This window comes from Numida meleagris, chromosome 16, assembly GCF_002078875.1.
Source record: "Numida meleagris isolate 19003 breed g44 Domestic line chromosome 16, NumMel1.0, whole genome shotgun sequence".
Lineage (NCBI taxonomy): Eukaryota > Metazoa > Chordata > Aves > Galliformes > Numididae > Numida > Numida meleagris.
The window spans coordinates 2,105,581-2,125,492 of record NC_034424.1 but is presented as its reverse complement, the minus strand read 5'-3'; the positions used below and the strand labels follow the sequence as shown (position 1 = coordinate 2,125,492).

Below are 19,912 nucleotides of genomic sequence, written 5' to 3'. Positions count from 1 at the left end.
ATCAAGACAAAACAGCTGGAAGAAAAGCCATTCTTCAGCCCGAATATCCTATTTTAGGCTTGCAACAATTCAAACCTTTAAAATTCCCCTGAAAGACAAGGGCAGGACGCACAAAAGGCTCCTCTCCCTAATGGCTCCTAACCCAGAAAATGCTTTTAGTATATTAAGAGCCTCTTCTTATTAAAGCCAGAGGAACAGACACAAGGATTTCAATGGGAAAAGATCAAGCCACAGCTGGCGGGATGGAAGAGCAGGAGGGCGGATGGAAATGGATGCTCCTGTGCCAGATAAAGTCCTGACAGGCATGAAGAACATTTCCGTCTTTTTGTCCCTGCTGCTGTGAGTGCTGCTGCTCTCCACCATGGCAGCAAATAGCAAAGATAAGTCGAATGTGGCCATCCCCAGCTGATCAGCATCTGCCGGCCATTAAAAGAAAATCAGTGGAGGTTTGGGGCTTGTGCAGTTTTCATGTCCCTGAGCAATCTGGAAAGGGGAAGAGCTCTTAACATTGGGGTGGGCTGGGTCCTGCTGTGACACAACTCACTGGTGCAGACAAGCACAGTCAATGGCAAATCACTATATCCATACACTGATGCAGTGACATCCAGAACAGCTCTGGAAACACCAGCAATGCTACAAGCACCCCACACATATCATAGTAGCCCCAGAGAATCAATAGGTAATAAAACCTATGTGAATTTTCCCCTTGATCCCAAGTCCCTTGCATTGCTCCCAGCTCCCGCTGTGGCTTGATACGGTTTTCCCTTGCTTGCAGAAAGCTGCTTCTAAAGTTTCTGTATTTTTTAATTTCAATTTATACTTTTCTACAGTGTAAATTTAAAGGAGAAAAATGATGTCAGGCTGGACATCCACAAAACAATACTGAAAAGCAAACACATTACCCAATTTCCCCCCAAGTCCATGGTGTAACAACACCCAACAAACCATAAAAATGTTTCCTCTTGGCAGGGCTGCGGCTCTGTAATGCTTTAATTGCCTGTGGGGAACCACACGTTTCCTTGCAATGAAGTGCTGAGCACATTTTAAGAAATGAGTTCCAGCCCTGGCTGCAGCAGTCCAGCTGCTTGGCATCGAAGCTCCTGGCTTGGGAGCTGGACATCCTCCCTCAGCTCTTTTTGGGGCTCCCCACTTGCCCTGCCAGCAAATCCAGGCTGTGCTTTCAATGGGAGTTCCAAGAGCTTGTGCAAAGCTGCGTTCAAAGCTGTGTTTTGCACAGATGTGCCCCAGCCTCCAGGCCTGCTACCGCATCTCAGGGCTGATGGGAGCCAAGGAGGGTGAGCTGGTTTTTTTAATTATTATTACTGCTATTACTATTATGAAATAAAGTTTAGGAGCAGTGATGCTCTTGAAAATACCAATGAGAATGTCTGGCTTTTGGGGAAGGATTTGTACAAGGAAGGATTTAGGCTTTGAAGTACAGCGTACAATCTGTAAATGGAGCATTAACTTTCAGGAGCTTTCAGGGCTCCACATTTTTTAATATATGCAGAAGAAATAATCCCCGGGATGTCAAAGGGGCAACAGCAGCTGGACAAAGGCTCTCAATAGGGGCCATTGAAGTCGGTCTATCTATACACGACATCAAACTGCCACGTGTACCTCTTTTTCCTGGGTAAAGGTTTCTGATGATAGCAGGATTAGCTACACAAAGCATCAAACCTTACGTTTTAAAGCCAAGGCATGAAACTGAATGCAGGTTTGATAGGTGGCTTTTGGGGACTTTTCAGAGCTGTGATTTTTATCTCTTGCTGCTTGAAGTTTAATTGGGTCCCTGTCCCTGGTTTTCCATTCCTCTGTCCCAGCAGTGCAGCAAAGAACCAAGCCCTGAGAGCAGAGGGCTTTTCATGCACACAAGTGATTAGAAAGACATCGGCACATATTGAAATCTTAGAGCCAGCCCCTTATGCCAGCCATGGGCACAAATAGAGTACAAAAGCTCCCTGTACTTTCACGTCTAAAGGTTTCCTGACACTATGTCAGAAGGAAACGCATTTATTTGGGAAAGAAAACAAAACATGCCATCAAGCAAGCGTGGTGCTGTCAGCTGCCTGCTCCAAGCACTTCTGAACCAATGCTATCTTCGCCATTCCCATCCTGCCCTTCCCATCCCCTTCTTCAAAGGAACACATTACAAATCAAGACAAAACAGATTAGTGCTTAATTCCAAATATTAGATCCCCTGTGGGAAGAAAGATAAAACCTTTCCCTTTAAACTAATAACTAAATGGTCTCTTTGGGGATTAAAGGGATTTTAGCACCAGGATGATAAATAGTTTTCAGCAAAGCAGGCGCGTAACGTTGTATAAATCACAATTAGGGAGAAGAAGGAAACAAGGGGGTGGGGATGGCTCGGAGCCTCCCCAGCTTCTGCATTTTGGGGACTGGCTTACCAGGAAGGAGCAGAGGAAGATGAATGACACAAAGTAGAAGTAGGCGAAGTCACTGCCGCACTCGTTCTTGGTGAGGCCGGAGAGCGGGTCGCAGGCCCTGCTGCTCAGGCACGACAGCATGATCTCGTGCCAGGCCTCCCCCGTGGCACTCCTGTGGACAGGTAGGCAGAGGGGTGTGAGCTCATCCCCACCCATTAACTAAGGTAATTAGGAGGAGGAGGGTGCGCCCAGGTGGAGAGTCTGAGCTGCCAACCTGCTGATGTGAGAAATAACGGAGAATATTTCCACCTGTTGCACGGAGGTGAAGGCAAGCAAACAGGCTCAGGTAGGCCAAGCTTGGTTGGTTTCAGGGAGGATAAAATCAGACTGATGTAAACAAGTCAATAATAAAATGGAAAGGTGAATAGATGCAGTTTGCATTGTCTCCTTTTGAAGCACCTGATGTTTCTGTCCTAGCACTGACTGCAAGCCCAGCAGAGATGCTGGGAAATGAATGCAGCCTTCTGCACTGGAATTCCTCATTTCTCTTGTCAGAAGGTGCAGAAGCACCAGGAAAGTCTGGTTGGTCACAGGGGTCTTATGTCTGGGTCTCCCAGGGTTGCTCCATCCTTTCCCTTCTCCCCCTCATTTTGGGTATGAAAGCTGAAGTAGCAGATGGGTATAACCCCAAATTCTAACTAACTTTTCCCTTTTACTGTGGGGAAGAAAGTAATCAAAAGGAAAACACTGGCAGGCCCAGAGAATCTATCCTTAAAACTAACCAACCCCAGCAACATGCGTGCATGGATCAGAGGCTGGGGAATCCCCGTGTTTGCTTATGTCAGCTTTTCATATAACTTCAGGTTTTCCCCCAGTAATTTCTGCACCACACTCAGAGGTGCCTTTAGGGCCACCCCACAGCTTCATGAAGTGCCTAGCCCATTGCAGTGCTGCTCACAGCTACACTGTGGGTGCAAAGCTTTTCATTCTGCCACTGAGACTTCAAATCTGAAAAATACCCTTACAACACCACCATATGTGGACCCACTTCCAAACACAACGAATTCCAACAGGCAGCAGCATTGGGCAAAGACCCCGGGCTGAGCCTGGGGTACAGGCATCCTTATTTACCCCACAGTAATAGCAATGGGAGTCAAAAATTTGGACACTGAGCCAGGCCACAAGCCTTGCTCCTGGGCTCTGGGATGACCTTGTGCTCATTGCAAACCTAAATAGCTCCTCACTCACTCTGGTTTATATAGCAGATTATATCAGCAGCATTTAGTCCTTAAACCTCGCTCCCTCGTGCAGAAACCTGCTTCCCATCACAGTCCTGCTGCCTCTGCCCACACCCTCCCACTGCATGGCATTCAGAGTTTTGGTTGGAGCAGTTAATTCTGAGCTGCATTTCCACTTGGCTTCGCCGAAACTATTGCAAACCTAGACCCTTGCATGATATCATTACAAGCACCAAGACACAAAGACTTATTTGCTGCTCACCTGCAAGCCTTGTGGTATTTGAGATCTGCTTACCTGAACAGAAGCATCAAGGCTTGAAGGAAGGTACGGAAATTATTGTGCCGATTGATGGAGGTTTCGTCATTTAGTGCAATGTTTCCAAATACCTGCCACAGAAAGCAGAAGGGGTTCAGGGCAAATGCAGCCTCTTGTAGAATCACATGAGAGTCTTGAGTGTAGGTGGATCAAGTGGAGTTAGGTGAAAAGGTAGGAAAAGGATACGCCCTGCTTCAAGGCAGACAGAAGCGTGTTGTGAAGATCAAATGGTGGAAAAAAATCAGATTAATGTGCTTCATCTTCATGCTGACCTTTTCCAGCACCACAGTTCAGTTCCAGCACAGGCCAGGAAAAATTCCTCATCTCTTTTCGGGAGGGACTGGTGCCCAAAGCGTGCACTGGGTACAGTCTTGTGCCCTGCTCTCACCCACAGAGGTGTCCATCACTAAGTACCCACACAGCAGGACCAGGTCTACAAATACATGCTCTCCCACTTTACACCCACATCACTGTATTGGCTTAGGTTCGAGACTTGGCAGTAAGGACATAAAAAAGTGGCCCCTTTTTGCTCTTCCAGCTCCCCAGACACCAGGCAGGAGGTGTTGGGTTGCCTCATCCTAAGCCAGGTACTGTTGCTGCAGCAGAGGCAATAGCACACCTTGTTCCCGTGGGACAAAACCAGGCTACTTACAGTCAGTATTAAAGCCAAAATTTTACCTGCATGCCAATAATGGCATAGATGAAGAAGAGCATTGCAATGAGAAGACACACATAAGGCAAGGCCTGTGGGAAAGGAGAAGAAAGTATTAATGACAGAAAACCTGTATTAGCCAGTAGCATTTAATTCCTGGGCAGCACTGCACTCTGTAGCATTTGTCCTTCAGGTGTAGGAGATGTGAAAAGAATTGGAACAATCCTTTGTTAGAAGCCTTTGGCAGACAAAGCCCTGGAAGCAGGTATTCATCAATTACAAACCAGACCGTGTTTTCCAAGAGCTCTGTACACATTCTTCTTGCAAGCAGATAAGCAGTAACCAGGGAAAACACAGTGAGAAGCTCTGCAGCAGGCACTGCGACTACTGGCAGGCACTGGTGCTTCCTATGCATAACTGCACAGGGACAAACCTTAATTTTTAATGATCTTACTATAAATTTAGTATGAGAAAATACACATGTCCAAGGAACAAGTTCCTGCTCTGAATTAGGCACAGACTGCAACCCAAGAGGGCAAAAAGGTTTTGAGTTTTCATGAGAAATCAGTGAGTGCTGCAACATAATTATATTGCATGAGCTGGGAATAACAGCTACTTTGCACTCCGGCTAAATGAAGAAGTAATTAATGCCCGTTAATTAGAAATAGTTGCAAAGATGAGAAGCTCTGCCCTGGGGCTGACCATGGGAAACCTGGAGTCAGGGGAGGGGTTACGCAGCCCATGGCCAAGGATTGATTGGTCTCTGCTGGGAACCTTTGCACAAGAGCCAAAGATGAGAGCGTAGCTTAGAGAGCGGATGAAGGACGGACAGACAGATCCCACTGCAGACAGACAGTAGTGTCCCTGTCAGACCAACACCACCAGCCCAGGAGCTGCAGTCTCAGCTTTTGGGAGACATCAGGTTCATGTTCTCCTGTTTGGCTCTCTGTTAGCACAGGGGCAGAGCAGCACTGCAGCCTATGCCATGTGCAGTTTGTTTGTAAATGGCATGTCTAGAACAACATACTTTGGTTTTGAATCATTACCAGTGTACAAAGGACCTGGTTCCTGCCCAAACTACTTAGGAACTGAGACTTGGCTGAGCCCCCTCTCTCAGATCCACCCAGAGCTATACAGTACAAGAACACCGTCCTGACTGGTAACATTTCGTATCCACAGAGCCCATGTCTCAGCCTCTGGTGGAGGTTCTTGGCTGCAGCAGACCTCATTAGTTACAAGACGAGAGCAGCAGAAATTTTACCTCCCTCCACCCTTAAGAAAAACATGACCTAACAAATCTCACTGCTTATGTCCTTTAAGGCATGGCGTACCCACAACCCAGCCCCTTCCCATTAGTTGTATGATGGGTGAAAGCGTAACGTAGAAGCTGGATGTGAGAGCACCAGTCGCCTATCTGGGGTCTCTTATGGGCAGATAAAGTGTAAGATAGCCCTCTCTCTGATCCGGCCATGGGATGACAGCATGGATGTATCTAGTTCTTCTCCAGGCCACATACGGAAAGAAACAATTGCTACATTCCCATCTTTTCCCAAAACCTTTTGCCTCTATGGTTTAAAAGTTCTAAGAGAAACTTCCTTCCAACCAGCTCCAGCCCCGAGCTACAGTCACGTCCATGCTCTGAGGGAGTTTTGGTATTAGCAACAGCTTGGGTTTCACTTCTGTTCAGTTCTACCAAAACTGAGACATGTGGGCAAATTACCCTGGTTTAACGTGTTAGCACACCTCTGCTGACTGAGCACGTCTCTTAACCTGCACAAAAGTGAGGTCAGGCAAATTAACTTACAACTGGCACATGATGCATGCAAATAGCAGGCATGAGGGCCCTCGGTAGTCATGCTGCATCTTCCTTAAACTAAAACAAGAGAAGGTTTTGCCATAACGATTTGGTGATGTTTTCAAGGACAACCTAAGCTTTGCACACTAGCGTTTGTGCAAAATGAGTATTACTGCAATTGCACTGTGGGGATACAGAGAAGCAGGGAGCTCTTTGATACTCAATGGCTGGTGCTGGAGAAGCACAGAGCATCTCACACGCCTTTTCCCTGTCTCCCAGAGGCCCAGCGCTCACCTTAAATGACTGCACAAACGTCCAGAGCAAGATGCGGATAGTGTAACCCTGGCGAAGGAGCTTGATAAGTCTTGCTGCCCTGAAGAGCCGCAGGAAGCTGAGGTTGATGAAGTTGTCCTGTGGAAAGTAAAGGTTTTGTGTCCTTCAGAAATTAACGCGATGAGAAACCACAGCCCGCAAAAAAGAAATTAAAATTACCAGCTTCACGATCTAAGCAGCAAATCGGCCACCAGAAAACCTTCCAAAAGAAACATTCGTCAGTGCAGATCACTCCACATGCAGCAAGTATGAGAAAATCCCTCTCCACAAGAGCCCTCCCCTCTATCCTGGGTCAGTGACAGAAAAGGAAATGGCCCTTTCACGCTGTCCATGGAGGTCCTGTTTTCTTTGAGTAAGGCAGATTTTCTCCCCTGAAGACTCAGGGAGAGGTAATGGTGCCATATTATCAGTTTGTAAAGAATGAGACTGAAGTCTTGGTCAGCTTGCTTTCTGCCATGAATTGAACTTAAACCAAGACAGGTGCGACAGACTGCGCATGCAGCCTCCACTAGAATAGAGAAAGGCATTGTCCAGTGAAGATTAAAGCATCCTTGAAAAATAGGGATGTTTTCTAACCTGGAGATTTTAAGCATTTATATCCAACTTGTGACTGGACAGGCTCATCAAGGAGAAATGGCACCAGTAAGACTTTGGAAGATGGATCACTGGTAGCAAATTGGCTGGGGAGGTCGAGCTTACAGCAGCAGGCAGGTGCCTTAGGAGCCTGCTGATTTTTCCATTATTATTAACTGTGCTTTCACAGGTGGATCAAAGAACTGCTGGAGACGGGGTCTGATTTCCATTCGTTTTGTGTGATTCTCCCCACCCCACACCCCCATCTTTTCTTTCCTTTATGGAAAAGAGGTTGCTTGGCCCCAGTGAGCTAATCTAGAGAGGGTTCTTTGCAAAACAAAACATGCAAAAGCCAGATCCCTCTTGCCCTCCTGTTTTAAGGAGATGAAAAATATCCCCGCATTCTATACCTATTCCAATTCACTTGTTTGTGAATCTCTGATCACAGCCACTTATTTGACTGAGTTAACTAAAGAGAGAAAACAGCCCGCTTTCAACTGTCAGGCAGTGGAGGGGAAGATACAATCATAAGGAGCTGTTATTGGTAAAGATGAGCAAAGCCAGTCTTTCTCTCGTATCATTTTTTTTACCAGAAGACACCCAGTCATATTAAAGTGACCCACATTTCTTGCTCATGTGGCTACAGAGCTCGTGCGGAATTTGAGGGGGGGCTTGTTGGATCTATCCATTTATTTAAATGCCAGCTCAGTTTTTGGGCCATTAGCATCGCATTCCACCAATCCCATCAAAGAGTTCAAGAAATCAGGCATGCACTTGGTTTCTCTCATGTTAAAAACGCAAGCAGCTCAGAGTTAGGCACAGACCATATATCAGACTTAATCCTCAAATAAAGAAAAAAGAGAAAAGCACAGGTATGTTCCATGAAAGAGCAGACAACACTGAGCTCATTCAAGTCAGCAACAGAAAGCAGCTCTGGCAGGCAAAACACAAGCAAGGATTCCCCTGGGTTGGTCAAGGTCAGTAAAACAGGTGCTAAAATTCAACACCTGTCTCTTAGCATCAGCATCTGTTTCACTTTTTATTTTTTGCATTGGTTGCCATTCCTTCACAAAATACTGGTTGAAATCACCTTCAGTAAGGGAGCCAGGGACAGAGTGTGGCCGTGGCTGTGTGACCAAGGTGCCACCAGCAGCCTGGTCCTTACTGTCTTGATGGGGTGGATCCAGACTAGGGCTAAGGCTTAACCCAGAGCCCATTGTAATCCCAGGAATTTTCCCCACCCGCAGGAACTGGATCAGGCCTTATGTGATCCTGTTCATGGCACTACTTCAGGTCAGGCAAATTATTACCTTCAGAGCATCACTCGAGCCTGGTCTTCCCCATCACAAGCCTAAGGTTCCTCCAAGGAGCACGCACACAGGCAGCACCTGCAGGATCTGGCTCTGTGTGTGTTGTTGCCTTACTTCCCTCTTCCCACATTAATACAGTTTAGCACCAAATCTTTACTCTGCTCGGACTTTGCTGTAATCTCCTATCACAGTTAGCACGATGCTCCACGTCTGCTCTGGGCTATGCTGACCACAGTCACAGCTCACACAGGACAGCCCTGTGCCAACTGAGACTTTCGACATGACAGTTTTTGTATGAACAGTACAAAATGGGGTCTTCAAGATGGTCTATGCATGTCTGCACCTTTCCATGGCTTTTTTTCCCAGCCTCAAATCTTCCCTTTTTTGATTCAACCACTGCCATTTTCTAAAAGGCAATGACAGCCTCAGCTCCACGGGGAGTCCTTTGCAACCCAGGAAAATCCAGCATCACTCGTGTGCACAGAACTCGCAAAGAGGCAAAACCACACACGCCCATGACGGGCAAGAGGGCTTCACGTGTAACCCTCAGCACACCGCGTAGAAAACCCATCCTTGGGCTGCTCAGCCCTCCAGGCACCATCAGAATTGCATGCAGTTAAAGGGGAAACTCCACATTGCAATATTTCTCGTGGATAGCAGTGTTTTGCATGGATTCTCCACCCACTTAGCTACCTACCCCTGTGCAGCATGTGGCACACACATGATTGTCTTCTGGTCTGTCTTTCCAGAGTTCTGTTTGTGTTTCTGTTGCACAGATGCTACAGGCCACCGGGTGCTCACGTGAGGCCCCACTGTTCAATGATTCTGTGATTCATCTGAGGATCAGCCAACTGTGCTCGAAATGTGTTTCCTTCTGGCCTGCTGCTATTACCCCAAAAGAGGAAGTGGATGGGGTTCTGGTATCAAGGGCACCGAGAGACCCACATGGGTCTGTGCAATGCCTCCCCAGAGCTCACTGGGAGCAGGAAAGGAGGAGGGGGGGGGAGAAGAGCCATCACAGGGACAGAACTGGCCTTGACTCCTGCCCAGCCATGAGCAGACTGCTCCTTTAGCCTTTCTAAGGGTGTTTTCCATAGCAAAAAGCAGAAATAAAAATGCTGGACAGGTGTACAGCCATTGCCCAGATCTATTTCTCCAGCATCTGCAGCATTTGATTGCTTTTCTCCTTGATACAGGATCTGTGCTTGCTGTCCAGAGAAATGCAGAAGGATCTCTGCAGCAAAGCACCTCCTCAGTGGATTTATTCTTTTGGATTTTTAAACTTCAGGTGGGAATGAGTTTGTCATTTTACAGCTGCAGGATTTAGCAGAGGGGGTTTCTCAGCGCTCCCCCACAGCAATAAACTCAGCAGAAGCTGGGCTGGTTATCCCTACATCTTATGGCTGCCCAGTTGCAGGACACAACCCAAAACAACCTTATGGATCCTGGCATTTCTGCTGGCAGAACAAGAAGCTCACCCAAAATGGCAAAGCCACCACAGAGCCATGGGAAGGGGAATCCAACCAGTCCAAGAACTCAGGAACATTCTGCAGTTCTCACGTGGCTGCAAGAATTTATCTATGCTGCTAAGGAACAGCAGCAGCTCAGTGCTCCAAAAATGGGACCTGTGCCTTGGATACCAAGCAATGGAAGGAGCCTGGACCTGGGCATATGAACATAGAGGCTGCAATCTAACGGATGCAGGATGAACATTTATATTCTTAACTTGCAACAAAGAAGGCAACAAGGCCAAAAATTGGAGGAATGGAAGTAAACTTGTTTTTCCTGTATATTCTCATGTGAGCAGCTGATGTCAGAGCACTTCTTGGTGCTGCCTGGGCCAAGGGAGCCAAAGACGAATCTCCCAGAGCTGTCCTCACAGCTCCCACATATCAGCAGTGGTTCCAGCCCCCACAGTGCACTCCCTGTTCAGATGGCACAGTGCAAACCTCAAACTCACACAGCATTGCATTTGTGTTTGCTGTTCACTAGCAGAAAGTTTCCTCCTGAAACCTCTCTCAGGCAAGCACGGAGGCTGGCTGCAGGCTATCAGAAGGACTCGCACTGATTTGTTTCTGAGCAGCAAATGTGCAACAGAAAGTCCTGACGTTGAAGTTAAAATAGATCCAAGAGCTGCTGCGAGGCAACCAAGAGTTTTTGATAAGCTTGTGGCCTCGTTTATGTTATTCTTAATGGTAGCCAAGATAATTAACAATAGAATAATATTATTTTTGACAGTATTTTGCCTTATTCGGGTTTTAATTTTTGATTTTCAAACACAAAGCCTCATGTTTCCAAAGACACCTCTGGAATCAGGCACCATAGTGCCTAATGGGATCTGGTGCCCAGTACTTCTCAGCCTCATTCACTGGGTGGCTTCTGCGATTGACTTGAGATGTTTGCTTTTGCATCCAGAGACTCTGCGTCCATTGTGGTGCTTCTATACGCACCACATATATGCACCGTGCTTCTATATGCTGGCATTATAGAGTTTTCAAAGTTGAATAAAAAACAATCTTTCCCACAATTTCTCTTTTGATTTGAGGGAAGCAAGTCTGTAATGGCTGTAATAATTTTCTTTTTTTTTTTTTTTTGTGCCTTACAATAACCACAGGCTTAGAAATACCTGTAAGGCCATCCTCTCGGATATTCTGCTCAATGCATCTCCTTGAAAAGGAAAATAATAACAGCTGCTGAGAACTGAATTTGGTGCCACCACTTACAAATGGAAGGTTTCCCATCCCAGTCAGCCAGAAGCATCCTTCCCTTTCACCCCCATTCGATTTCCCATGAAAATAAAGCAAGTGGAAGTCTCCCCTTCATCAGTGTTGGGTGTAACAAACAGAGGAGAACGGGCTATTGGTAACTGCATTTGCCTCACGTCACCAATTAGCCAAGGGGAAGAAGATGCAGAACAGAAGCCAGTTTTGAGGCACGCTGCAGTGAGGCTTTTTCACCAGTGCAATCGGAAATCTCATCAAAACAAATTAAATTAAAGAAAAACGAGAGAAAATAAAAGCAGAGAATTTAAATAATTGTTTAAATTCAATGAAACCAACCGTGTCCTATATGTGATGTTTTCATGGATGGATATTTGCAAGATTATTTACAAATTTATTTTTTTTTTGAGCAGCAGGTGCACAACATACAGACGGAGACATGGTTTTCGCATTGTATGTTGATTGGATGGCGTGATTCAGCAGGTAGATAAGGAAAATAAAGAACAAAACAGGAAACAAAAGAGAAAATGAGTAATCAGGACAAGCAAAAAAGGAAACTCTGAAAATTTCACTGGAAAAAAACTGTCGGGTTTTTGGGGGGTGTTATTTTATGATAATTATATAAATTAAAGAATGCTTCAAACCAAAAGAGGTTCTGAGATCCTAAAGGTAACACAGACAGTGCAGTTGTTATTTGCATTTCTTTCTGTAATGCAAATTGGGATTCACAATTCACAAACACTTCTCATGACGCTTTTTGTATTTCCAGGCACAGAAATAGATGTCAGTTTGCTGTTCACCCATGGAGCCTCCCGAGGCCAGCTGTGGCTACAAGGATAGCGTCTCCTTAGTGCCACCTCTTTGCTGTTTTACATCAGTTACTGAGAGGATTAAAAAACTGACATGCATGTTTTTGCCTAAGGAAATAAAAAAAATATATGTGTATTCCACTGCATTCACAAAGTAAATTACATATGACACGGTTACCAAACTAAAATAAAGCAATTAATCAATACGTTTCTTTTCCTTTTATCTTTAGTTTTCAGTGGATCGAAGTACTGATGCAGCAAGGCTGGTGGAAGCCGAGTCTCTCAAGGTGAGACCGCCCAGGTGAGCAGGGTTAGTTGCTTCAGAGGTCACTTACAATTGGAAAAATATAGATCATCATGTAGAAAACCGGTGCTCCTGCACCTATTTGCAAGCCTGACGTCAAAATGAAGTGAAAGATGTGCCTGTCCATGGCAACGGGGTTGGACTAGATGATCTCCAGAGGTCTCTTCCAACCCAAAACATTCCGTGATTCATTCCCAGCAAGCATCCCATCATAAGGATGGCGAGGAGCTGCTCATTTTGGGAATAGATCCACGTAACTGGTAGCATCAACATTCTGGGCTTCTCTCAGTCTGAGAAACCTTGAGATGTAAATGGTCAACTGCAGGGCTGAACACATGGGGCAGGGCTACCTGCCACCCAAATATCTGCATGGCTGCCCATCAGACAACGAGAGAAGAGAGCATCCTGTGGTGGCTCTGGGTCATGGCCAGTAAAGATCTGATCTGTCTGGTAACTCTCAGCTCTGTGACACAGTGCAGAGCTGCTGTATTACCAAGCAGCAAAACAGAGCTTGTGCTTCCCAGGCAGCTCTGGGACACCTTGGGCTTCCCGAAGTGCCATGGATCAGAGCTGCACACCCTGTGAATTACTGTGGACCCAACAAAGTGGGACCAGAGCAGCACTGCATCATCTTTCTGTTCATCTTGCAGCCTAGGTTCCTTAAGTGTCCTTGGGTTTGGGAGAGGAGGAGGGGTGGCACCGGAGGGCCTGCTACAGGTCTACCTGCAGCATGTGCCTCTGGATGAGGCAAGTGCTCTGTGACAACCAGCCTGAGAGCTGCAATTATTTACTGCCATTAACAGTTGTGTTATAAACATAATCTTTGGGGCACTATTGAAAGCTCTCACTTGAATAGTTAAGCAGCAATTCAATGCTTCAATGTCACCTTTAAGCCAACTAAGCTCCTTCCTCATGCCTCTTCAGTATGCTGCTCACGATGCATTTGAACTCCCAGACCACTGCCCTGGCTGAGGCTTGGAGATGGATGCACACAGCTTAAAAAACAGCATACTGGTGGCTACAGATGCCATTCAGTGCAGGTGGGTGTGCTGCTGCAGACAGGCACAGGCTGGAGAGAGATCAGAGAAGCACTGTATGGAAGAAGTTTTGAGAAACAAGTCTAGCAAGAAGGCAGCGGGATCTCAAGGTACTCTGCAGGGGAAAGCAAGTGGGCAGGAGACACATTGGCTGTGCAGAAATGCTGAAGAAAGGGAAGATTTAGAGAGAGCAGAGCTCTAATTAGTCTGTGGACTGAGCAGCAGCACTGAGAGGTAAGGAGCTGGAAAGGCAGTTGGGTTCATATGAAAGATGTTTTTGAACAGCTTCATATTGGATGCACTGGTGAACTCCATCAGGCAGGCCTCCCCAAGGCTGGCTTGATGGATCTAATGAGTCAAACCAGGACTCTCAGTTATCATGTGGGAGGATAAGGAAAAAGTGTATAGATGCTGGGGAGCTTAACTCTATTGGATTTTGCTGTTTTAGAGGTAATTCCTACTCCTCTTCAAAGGCATCCCTGAATCGCTGCAATCCTTGATGCTGGAAACCAGAAAAACCAGTGCAGAGCAGAGGGTGATGCAGCTGCTCCAGCACCACGAAGGCTACTGCATCAGTGACCCCCACTTGGGGATTTGGGAGCACATTTACTCTCCAGCCCAAAGACCAGGAGAAGAAAGGGAACTTCTACGCACTAACTCTTACTCCTTCTCTTCCCAAAGGAGCATTTACCAAATTCCGAGACCGTAGGCTCAAGTTCACCGTGCTGCTCTTCCCTCCTGGTAACATTGGCCAAAGGATGGTTTGAAAAGAAATGTCAGTCTCTGTGGCTGATGTGCAAGATTTTCAATCCAAAGCAAAGGTTTGGGTGCTCGAGACCACCAGAGCATGTCCCACTGCAGAGGGAATGGAAGCAGGCATCCAATGCCAGCCCACAGCACCGCAGATCTTCCAAGCTCTCAGAGGTGGCTTGATCTAAATAATTTTACCCTAGCTGTAAGCTGTGTACTAAGAACAAAAGGTAATGCAAAGCCTATGAGATTTGTCAACTGTTAAACGAATACAATTTGTACAGGGAGTTAAAGGCTTTATTCTTCCTCTGTTTTCTATACCAATGATGTTAGACAATAATATATTTTGTCAGAAACAGTAATATGGTCTTCAGCACCAGCTGAATGTCCTGTAAAGAAGTCTGGGGACCGTAGTGCTTAGCGCACACAAAACAGGTCTGTAAGCAAATCTCAGGAACTGAGAAGAAATAAGTATGGTAAAATTCAAATCCATTACATACAGATACAGCATCATCAGCTAAAACATGCATTGGGAGAGAAAAGGAGCACATTTTTAAATTGGATAACATCAGATTGCCAAAGTTTCAGTCAGTTATTTGCTGCCCTCATGGAAAAATCCTCTAGAATTTAATGGCAAGTTTGTGCACTTAATGTAATCTCCAGGATTCATGAGCAGGGAGACAGCGGACACGGGATGGGTGGCCAACGAATTCTATGGTACAGTTACATCTTATTTTTATTTTTTTTGTTAGTAATTGCCCTGCAGAACTTTTGCGCGCAGAACAGAAACCAGTGTTCCCTCAGTGCAGACTGCGCAGGCTGATGAGCTTCTGGCTGCTTTTTGTTCCTGTGCTCTCTCCTCTTATCTCCTTCTCCCTGCTCAGTATGGGCTGGGAGCCCCAGAGAACAGACATGATACCGGGGTACGTGTGCATGCCCTGCAAGGCACCTCACTCTACAAGCCAGCAGATTCCAGACTCCTTTTGACATCTTCCCTCTATTAAATTCAACAGGATTTTTCCATTAATAGGCAAAACAGCTTGGGGTTAGAGCCTTTTGCTGAATAAGAAGGAGAGCCTGCTTCCTGACAGTCATCAGCACCATCACTCTCATCAGAGCTTTTGGCATGAAAGTCTTTGGGCCAGGCAGCAGCTCTGTGCAAAGAGCAGAGCTGATGGAAGCAGGCTGCCAGGTCACCCAAGGACTTCAGCACACCATAGGGCTGGTAGGGAGAAGGTGCAATGTCCTGACAGGGTACAGCTTTATGGGTAAATGAAGAATATTGAGCAAACTGTACTTACCGCAATCTCTGTTACTAAAATATCAGTAATACTTCCCAATACTGTTACAAAATCAAAGACATTCCAGGCATCTCGGAAATAATTCTGTCAAATGAGAACACAAGGGGATAGGGAGATACAGGGGTTATTATCTCTTTGCAAGACAATTTCTTTGTTTGCTTGCTTGCTTTTAATCATGAAATACAAGCATTTTAGGTAGAGAGGGAACAGTTGAAAGCAAATGAGGAAGGCACATACCAGCACACCAAAGGCAATGATCTTCAGCACACACTCCATTGAAAACATGGATGTAAAGACAATATTCAGGCATTTCAACATTTCTTCATATGCTTCTGGAGCATCATAGAACTAAACCAGGATGGAAGGAAGGCTGTTACTGGAAATCACTTATGATGGCAGAGTAAAACCTTCCCAGCTCAATCAACTGACTGCAAGGAATTAGAGCATCCCCAACGAGTGAACCAACTTTGCGCAGGATGCTCAGGCTGAACCAGGAACGCCGGAACTCCAGAGCCCAGTTCCCATTCCCAGTGTCTCATCACAACCAAACCACCTCCCTCTGGGGATGGACAGAATCCCACATGGCCTCTAAAAACCATGTGAGGAAGATGAAGAGGAAGCGTTGGTTGATCCTGCCAAACCATCCAGCTCTCAGGTTGAGAGCAAAAAACCTGTACAGCAAACACCACGTTTTCTAGCCCGTAATCGCAAAGATTCAGTAACAGCTCACTAACCTTCATCATGAGAACAATAGTATTGAGTGCAATCATGACCATGATAAAATACTCAAAGGGAGGGGACACCACAAATTTCCACATCTTGTACTGAAATGACTGCTTGTTCTGAGGCATGTAGCGGGTCAGTGGCTTGGCACTTATGGCGAAGTCAATGCAGGCCCTCTACAAAACAAAAATAGGATGAAAAGAATACAGAAAAGGGCTGGCAGTCTCCATCAGTCAGAATATTGCTGGGAGTAGAGCATTTACTGGAGGATTATACTTTTAAGTGTTTCTTACACATGATGCAATACCGATTATTACTGTAAAATACAGCACATCATCCCCAAATTGTTGTCACTTTTCAACCCTGATGGATCTACTAAACCCCACAGAACTATAACCCCCCACTACATGGGAGATGGCCTTGCATCACTCGGCAGGTCCCAATCCCTTACTGCTTAAAGAAATGAGTTTTAAATTCATGGGCTCACTTCAGAAAACACTTGGCCGATTCCTCCTGATAAAGAATTCCAGAAACTGGAGGTTTAATGAAGATGCTGTTTGTGTTTTAAAAAGGTATGATGAAGCTCAGGTCTGTTCTTGCACACAGGAAGGTAATAACTTCTTTGAAAAGCAAACCAAACTCAACCAACAAATTATCCAACAAATATTAATGGGTGAACGCTCAAGGATATCTTTAGTCGGAGATTTTTACAAGAAGAAAAGCACATTAAAATGGTATTGATTCTGAAACAGTTTCTCATGCATGACTGAGATAAAAATTCAAAACCTCCAAGTTTGTCATACTGCAAATCTCAGGGATACAGTTGAAAAAAAAAATGTGGATAAGTCGTGTCTAAATATTCTACTTTATTTTGGACTTTTTGTTCAAACAGACAAACAGTTGAAACACTGTATAATTGATTAAAAGTGATCTCTTTTAATCAAAAATCAGGTTCCAGCTTCAAAGTTTTCAAAGGAAAAGGGGGTTTTTTGGAATCACAGGCAGGTCGGACAAAGGACTTTACAAATACTAAAATTCTACCTGGGTTCATGAAGAAACTGGATACACTTGTGGAAGAACAACACACAGCTGCAGCTAACTACAGTGAGACCACATCTAACTCATGAGGTTCCTGAGTTGGAAGCAGAGCTGTTTGCTAGAGCATGGAAGGAAAGCATTGCATGTGCTTACACTATTATGCTCTTCCTAAGGCATGTAGGAGAACGCTGTCTCAATCAAGCAAAAAGAGGCTGGTGAGGGCAACTTTCCACTGGGGAGCAGCAGCAACTGTATTTCACTTTGATTTCTGATGAGCAGCCACTGAAATGCCAAACACTTCTGCCTCCTTTTGCACATGCATGCTTGAGCTAACAATCAGCACTATCTCCACTTTGCAGCGGAGGTGTGATCCACAGGGACACGGGACACTGCTTAGCCAAAGTGCAGCATTCAGGGACTGTTCCTGTTTTTGTTTTAATGCAAAAGCCTGTAAGTGAAAGTCTGTGAGCGGGTTGATGTCTATATTCTCTAGGTCTTGCATTCAGCATGTGTTCTGAAGCCCCTCCTAGTGCAGCAGGGATGAAGAGATTGTCCCCTCAGCATCAAAGTGCTCCGAATCCCCAAGGTGCCCCCTCCCACAGCTGCTCAATCCATAAGATGTGGGTACCTCATTTTTCTCTAGGCTGCATTCTGACATCACTTTATCTCCTTGCTCTTGGAAGGTGATTATGATTAACGCCACAAAGATGTTCACAAAGAAAAAAGGGAAGACAACAAAATACACCACGTAAAAGATAGACATTTCCATTCGGTAGCCAGGGCTGGGACCCTGTTCCTCGTAGGTGGCATCCACTGAGTGCTTCAGCACACTGCAAGCAAGTGCAAAGAGAGAAGAAAAGTCAACAAAATCAGTGTGAAGCACCAGTGATGCTGTAATAGTCATTCACTGGCCTTCACATGCATGGAGGGTTTTCCACATATGCTCAGGTCAAACCTGTTCCCATCCCTGTGGTAAGGAAGAAGTTTTCCTTGAGGATATTTTTAGGGAAACCCTCTCTGTTTCCAACATTCTGATGAATGGTGGCGATTTACTATGTACAGATCCACATATCCACCCTGGACAAGTGAGGGGAGAGGATATAGTTAGATCTGGCTTCTCTTCTGCTCTGGTCAATATGAATGAAATAAGAGTGGGAAGAGAGGTACCGATGGTCTTTGAGTACCCAGGGGAACGTTAAGGGTTTGAAGAGTGAAGACTGATGCTGGCTTATTCTTTATTTTTACTGAATAGCTGTATGTGGAGGACAGGAAAGTCCTGCCACATAGAGATCCCTAATCATGAACTGCTGTCTGTGCGTCCCATCAGAAATGTCTGCCAAAATAAAGTCATATGTTGAACAGTTCATGCAGTCTCGGGGTTCAAATACTCAGTACACTTTCAGCATAGGCACAATGCTTTTCCCCCTCACTTTTTTACATCTCCTTGATAAGCTGTACACCTAAAGAAGGTGTGCATGTTCAAAAGAAAACTGCCTAAGCATCAGTGTACAAGTTCAGAGGGGCATTGAGAACACTACCCGTGGACACACACTGTATTCACACAAGGGAAGGTTAATCTTGGCTGATAAAGACTTCTTATTTCCCATGTCAACTGTCCCGTACATGCCCCTAAGCCACAGAAAGCTGCCACTACCTCTGACCAAAAGCAGGTGACCCTGCCAGCCCCATGTACTCACGTTGGCCACCCTTCTCCTGTGGAGACAGTGAAAAGTGTCAGCAGAGCCCACAGCACGTTGTCATAATGGAACTCGTATTTCTTCCACTCCCTGGGCTGCGCCTCCACCTCATTTTTTTCATAGTCAAGGTACTGACCTCTAGGAACAACAGAGATTCAGACCAAATGGGAGAGTTAAACCAAACCAGTCGTGTGCTGTAACCCAGTGAGAGCATTGGAAAGCCCTAGTAACAGACTCCAGTCATAGAGAGCCACGAAACAGCACCAAGGTTAGTAGAATCACAGAATGGTTTGGGTTGGAAGGCACTTTAATTCCCTTCTAGTTCCAACCTCTGCCACAGGAAGGGACACTTTTCACTAGGTCAGGTTGTTAAAACATGGGTAATATAAGTAAAGGCTAGAGGAGCCTCAGGACTGCCCCTGAGATTTAAAAATGAAATAAACATCTTCAGGACATTGATTTGTTTGGCAAAGCTGACAGCACGGTGACCCCCAAATTGTCTGACCTCACAGAAAACTGTGCTGGTTGATGGGGAACAGTCTTTGGTTCCTACTTGAAAGCTGTATCTAACTTCAGAATTGGTCCTGATTTGAGAGTCAGAAGCTCAGACCCAACATCTGGAGAGTTCTCCTCCGCACTAAATTCTTCTATAATTTCACACTTTTCTGCAATGCATCTGCTCTGTCGCAAAGCAGAGCTGCATGGACAGCCCTATGGTGCACGAGTGGCAGCGGAGAGTGACGCAGGTGAGCAGAAAGAGACAGTGCTTGGCTTGGGGGTCAAGGAAAACATCCACTGGGGACAGCAAGCACCTCAACAGTCTGCTGCAAAGAATAAAGTATGATAGGGCTCTTATGCTAGTCAAATGCAGGCCCTTTTCCTAGCTAATTAGAGATCTTCAACTTCCTACTGATTTTCTTTTGATT

General features: G+C 45.6%; 1 protein-coding gene across 1 annotated transcript in view; it reads right to left on the bottom strand.

Annotated features, from left to right (window-relative positions):
- Positions 1-19,912, bottom strand: part of CACNA1B (calcium voltage-gated channel subunit alpha1 B) — a 266,954-nt gene that overhangs the window by 25,158 nt on the left and 221,884 nt on the right. The window contains exons 29-37 of the mRNA XM_021414263.1: positions 18,987-19,124; positions 17,918-18,119; positions 16,263-16,427; positions 15,766-15,876; positions 15,529-15,612; positions 6,686-6,802; positions 4,623-4,688; positions 3,924-4,015; positions 2,412-2,562 (exon numbers count right to left, since the gene is read on the bottom strand). Coding sequence (XP_021269938.1) covers positions 2,412-2,562; positions 3,924-4,015; positions 4,623-4,688; positions 6,686-6,802; positions 15,529-15,612; positions 15,766-15,876; positions 16,263-16,427; positions 17,918-18,119; positions 18,987-19,124 — 1,126 coding nt within the window. The remainder of the gene's footprint in view (positions 1-2,411; positions 2,563-3,923; positions 4,016-4,622; positions 4,689-6,685; positions 6,803-15,528; positions 15,613-15,765; positions 15,877-16,262; positions 16,428-17,917; positions 18,120-18,986; positions 19,125-19,912) is intronic.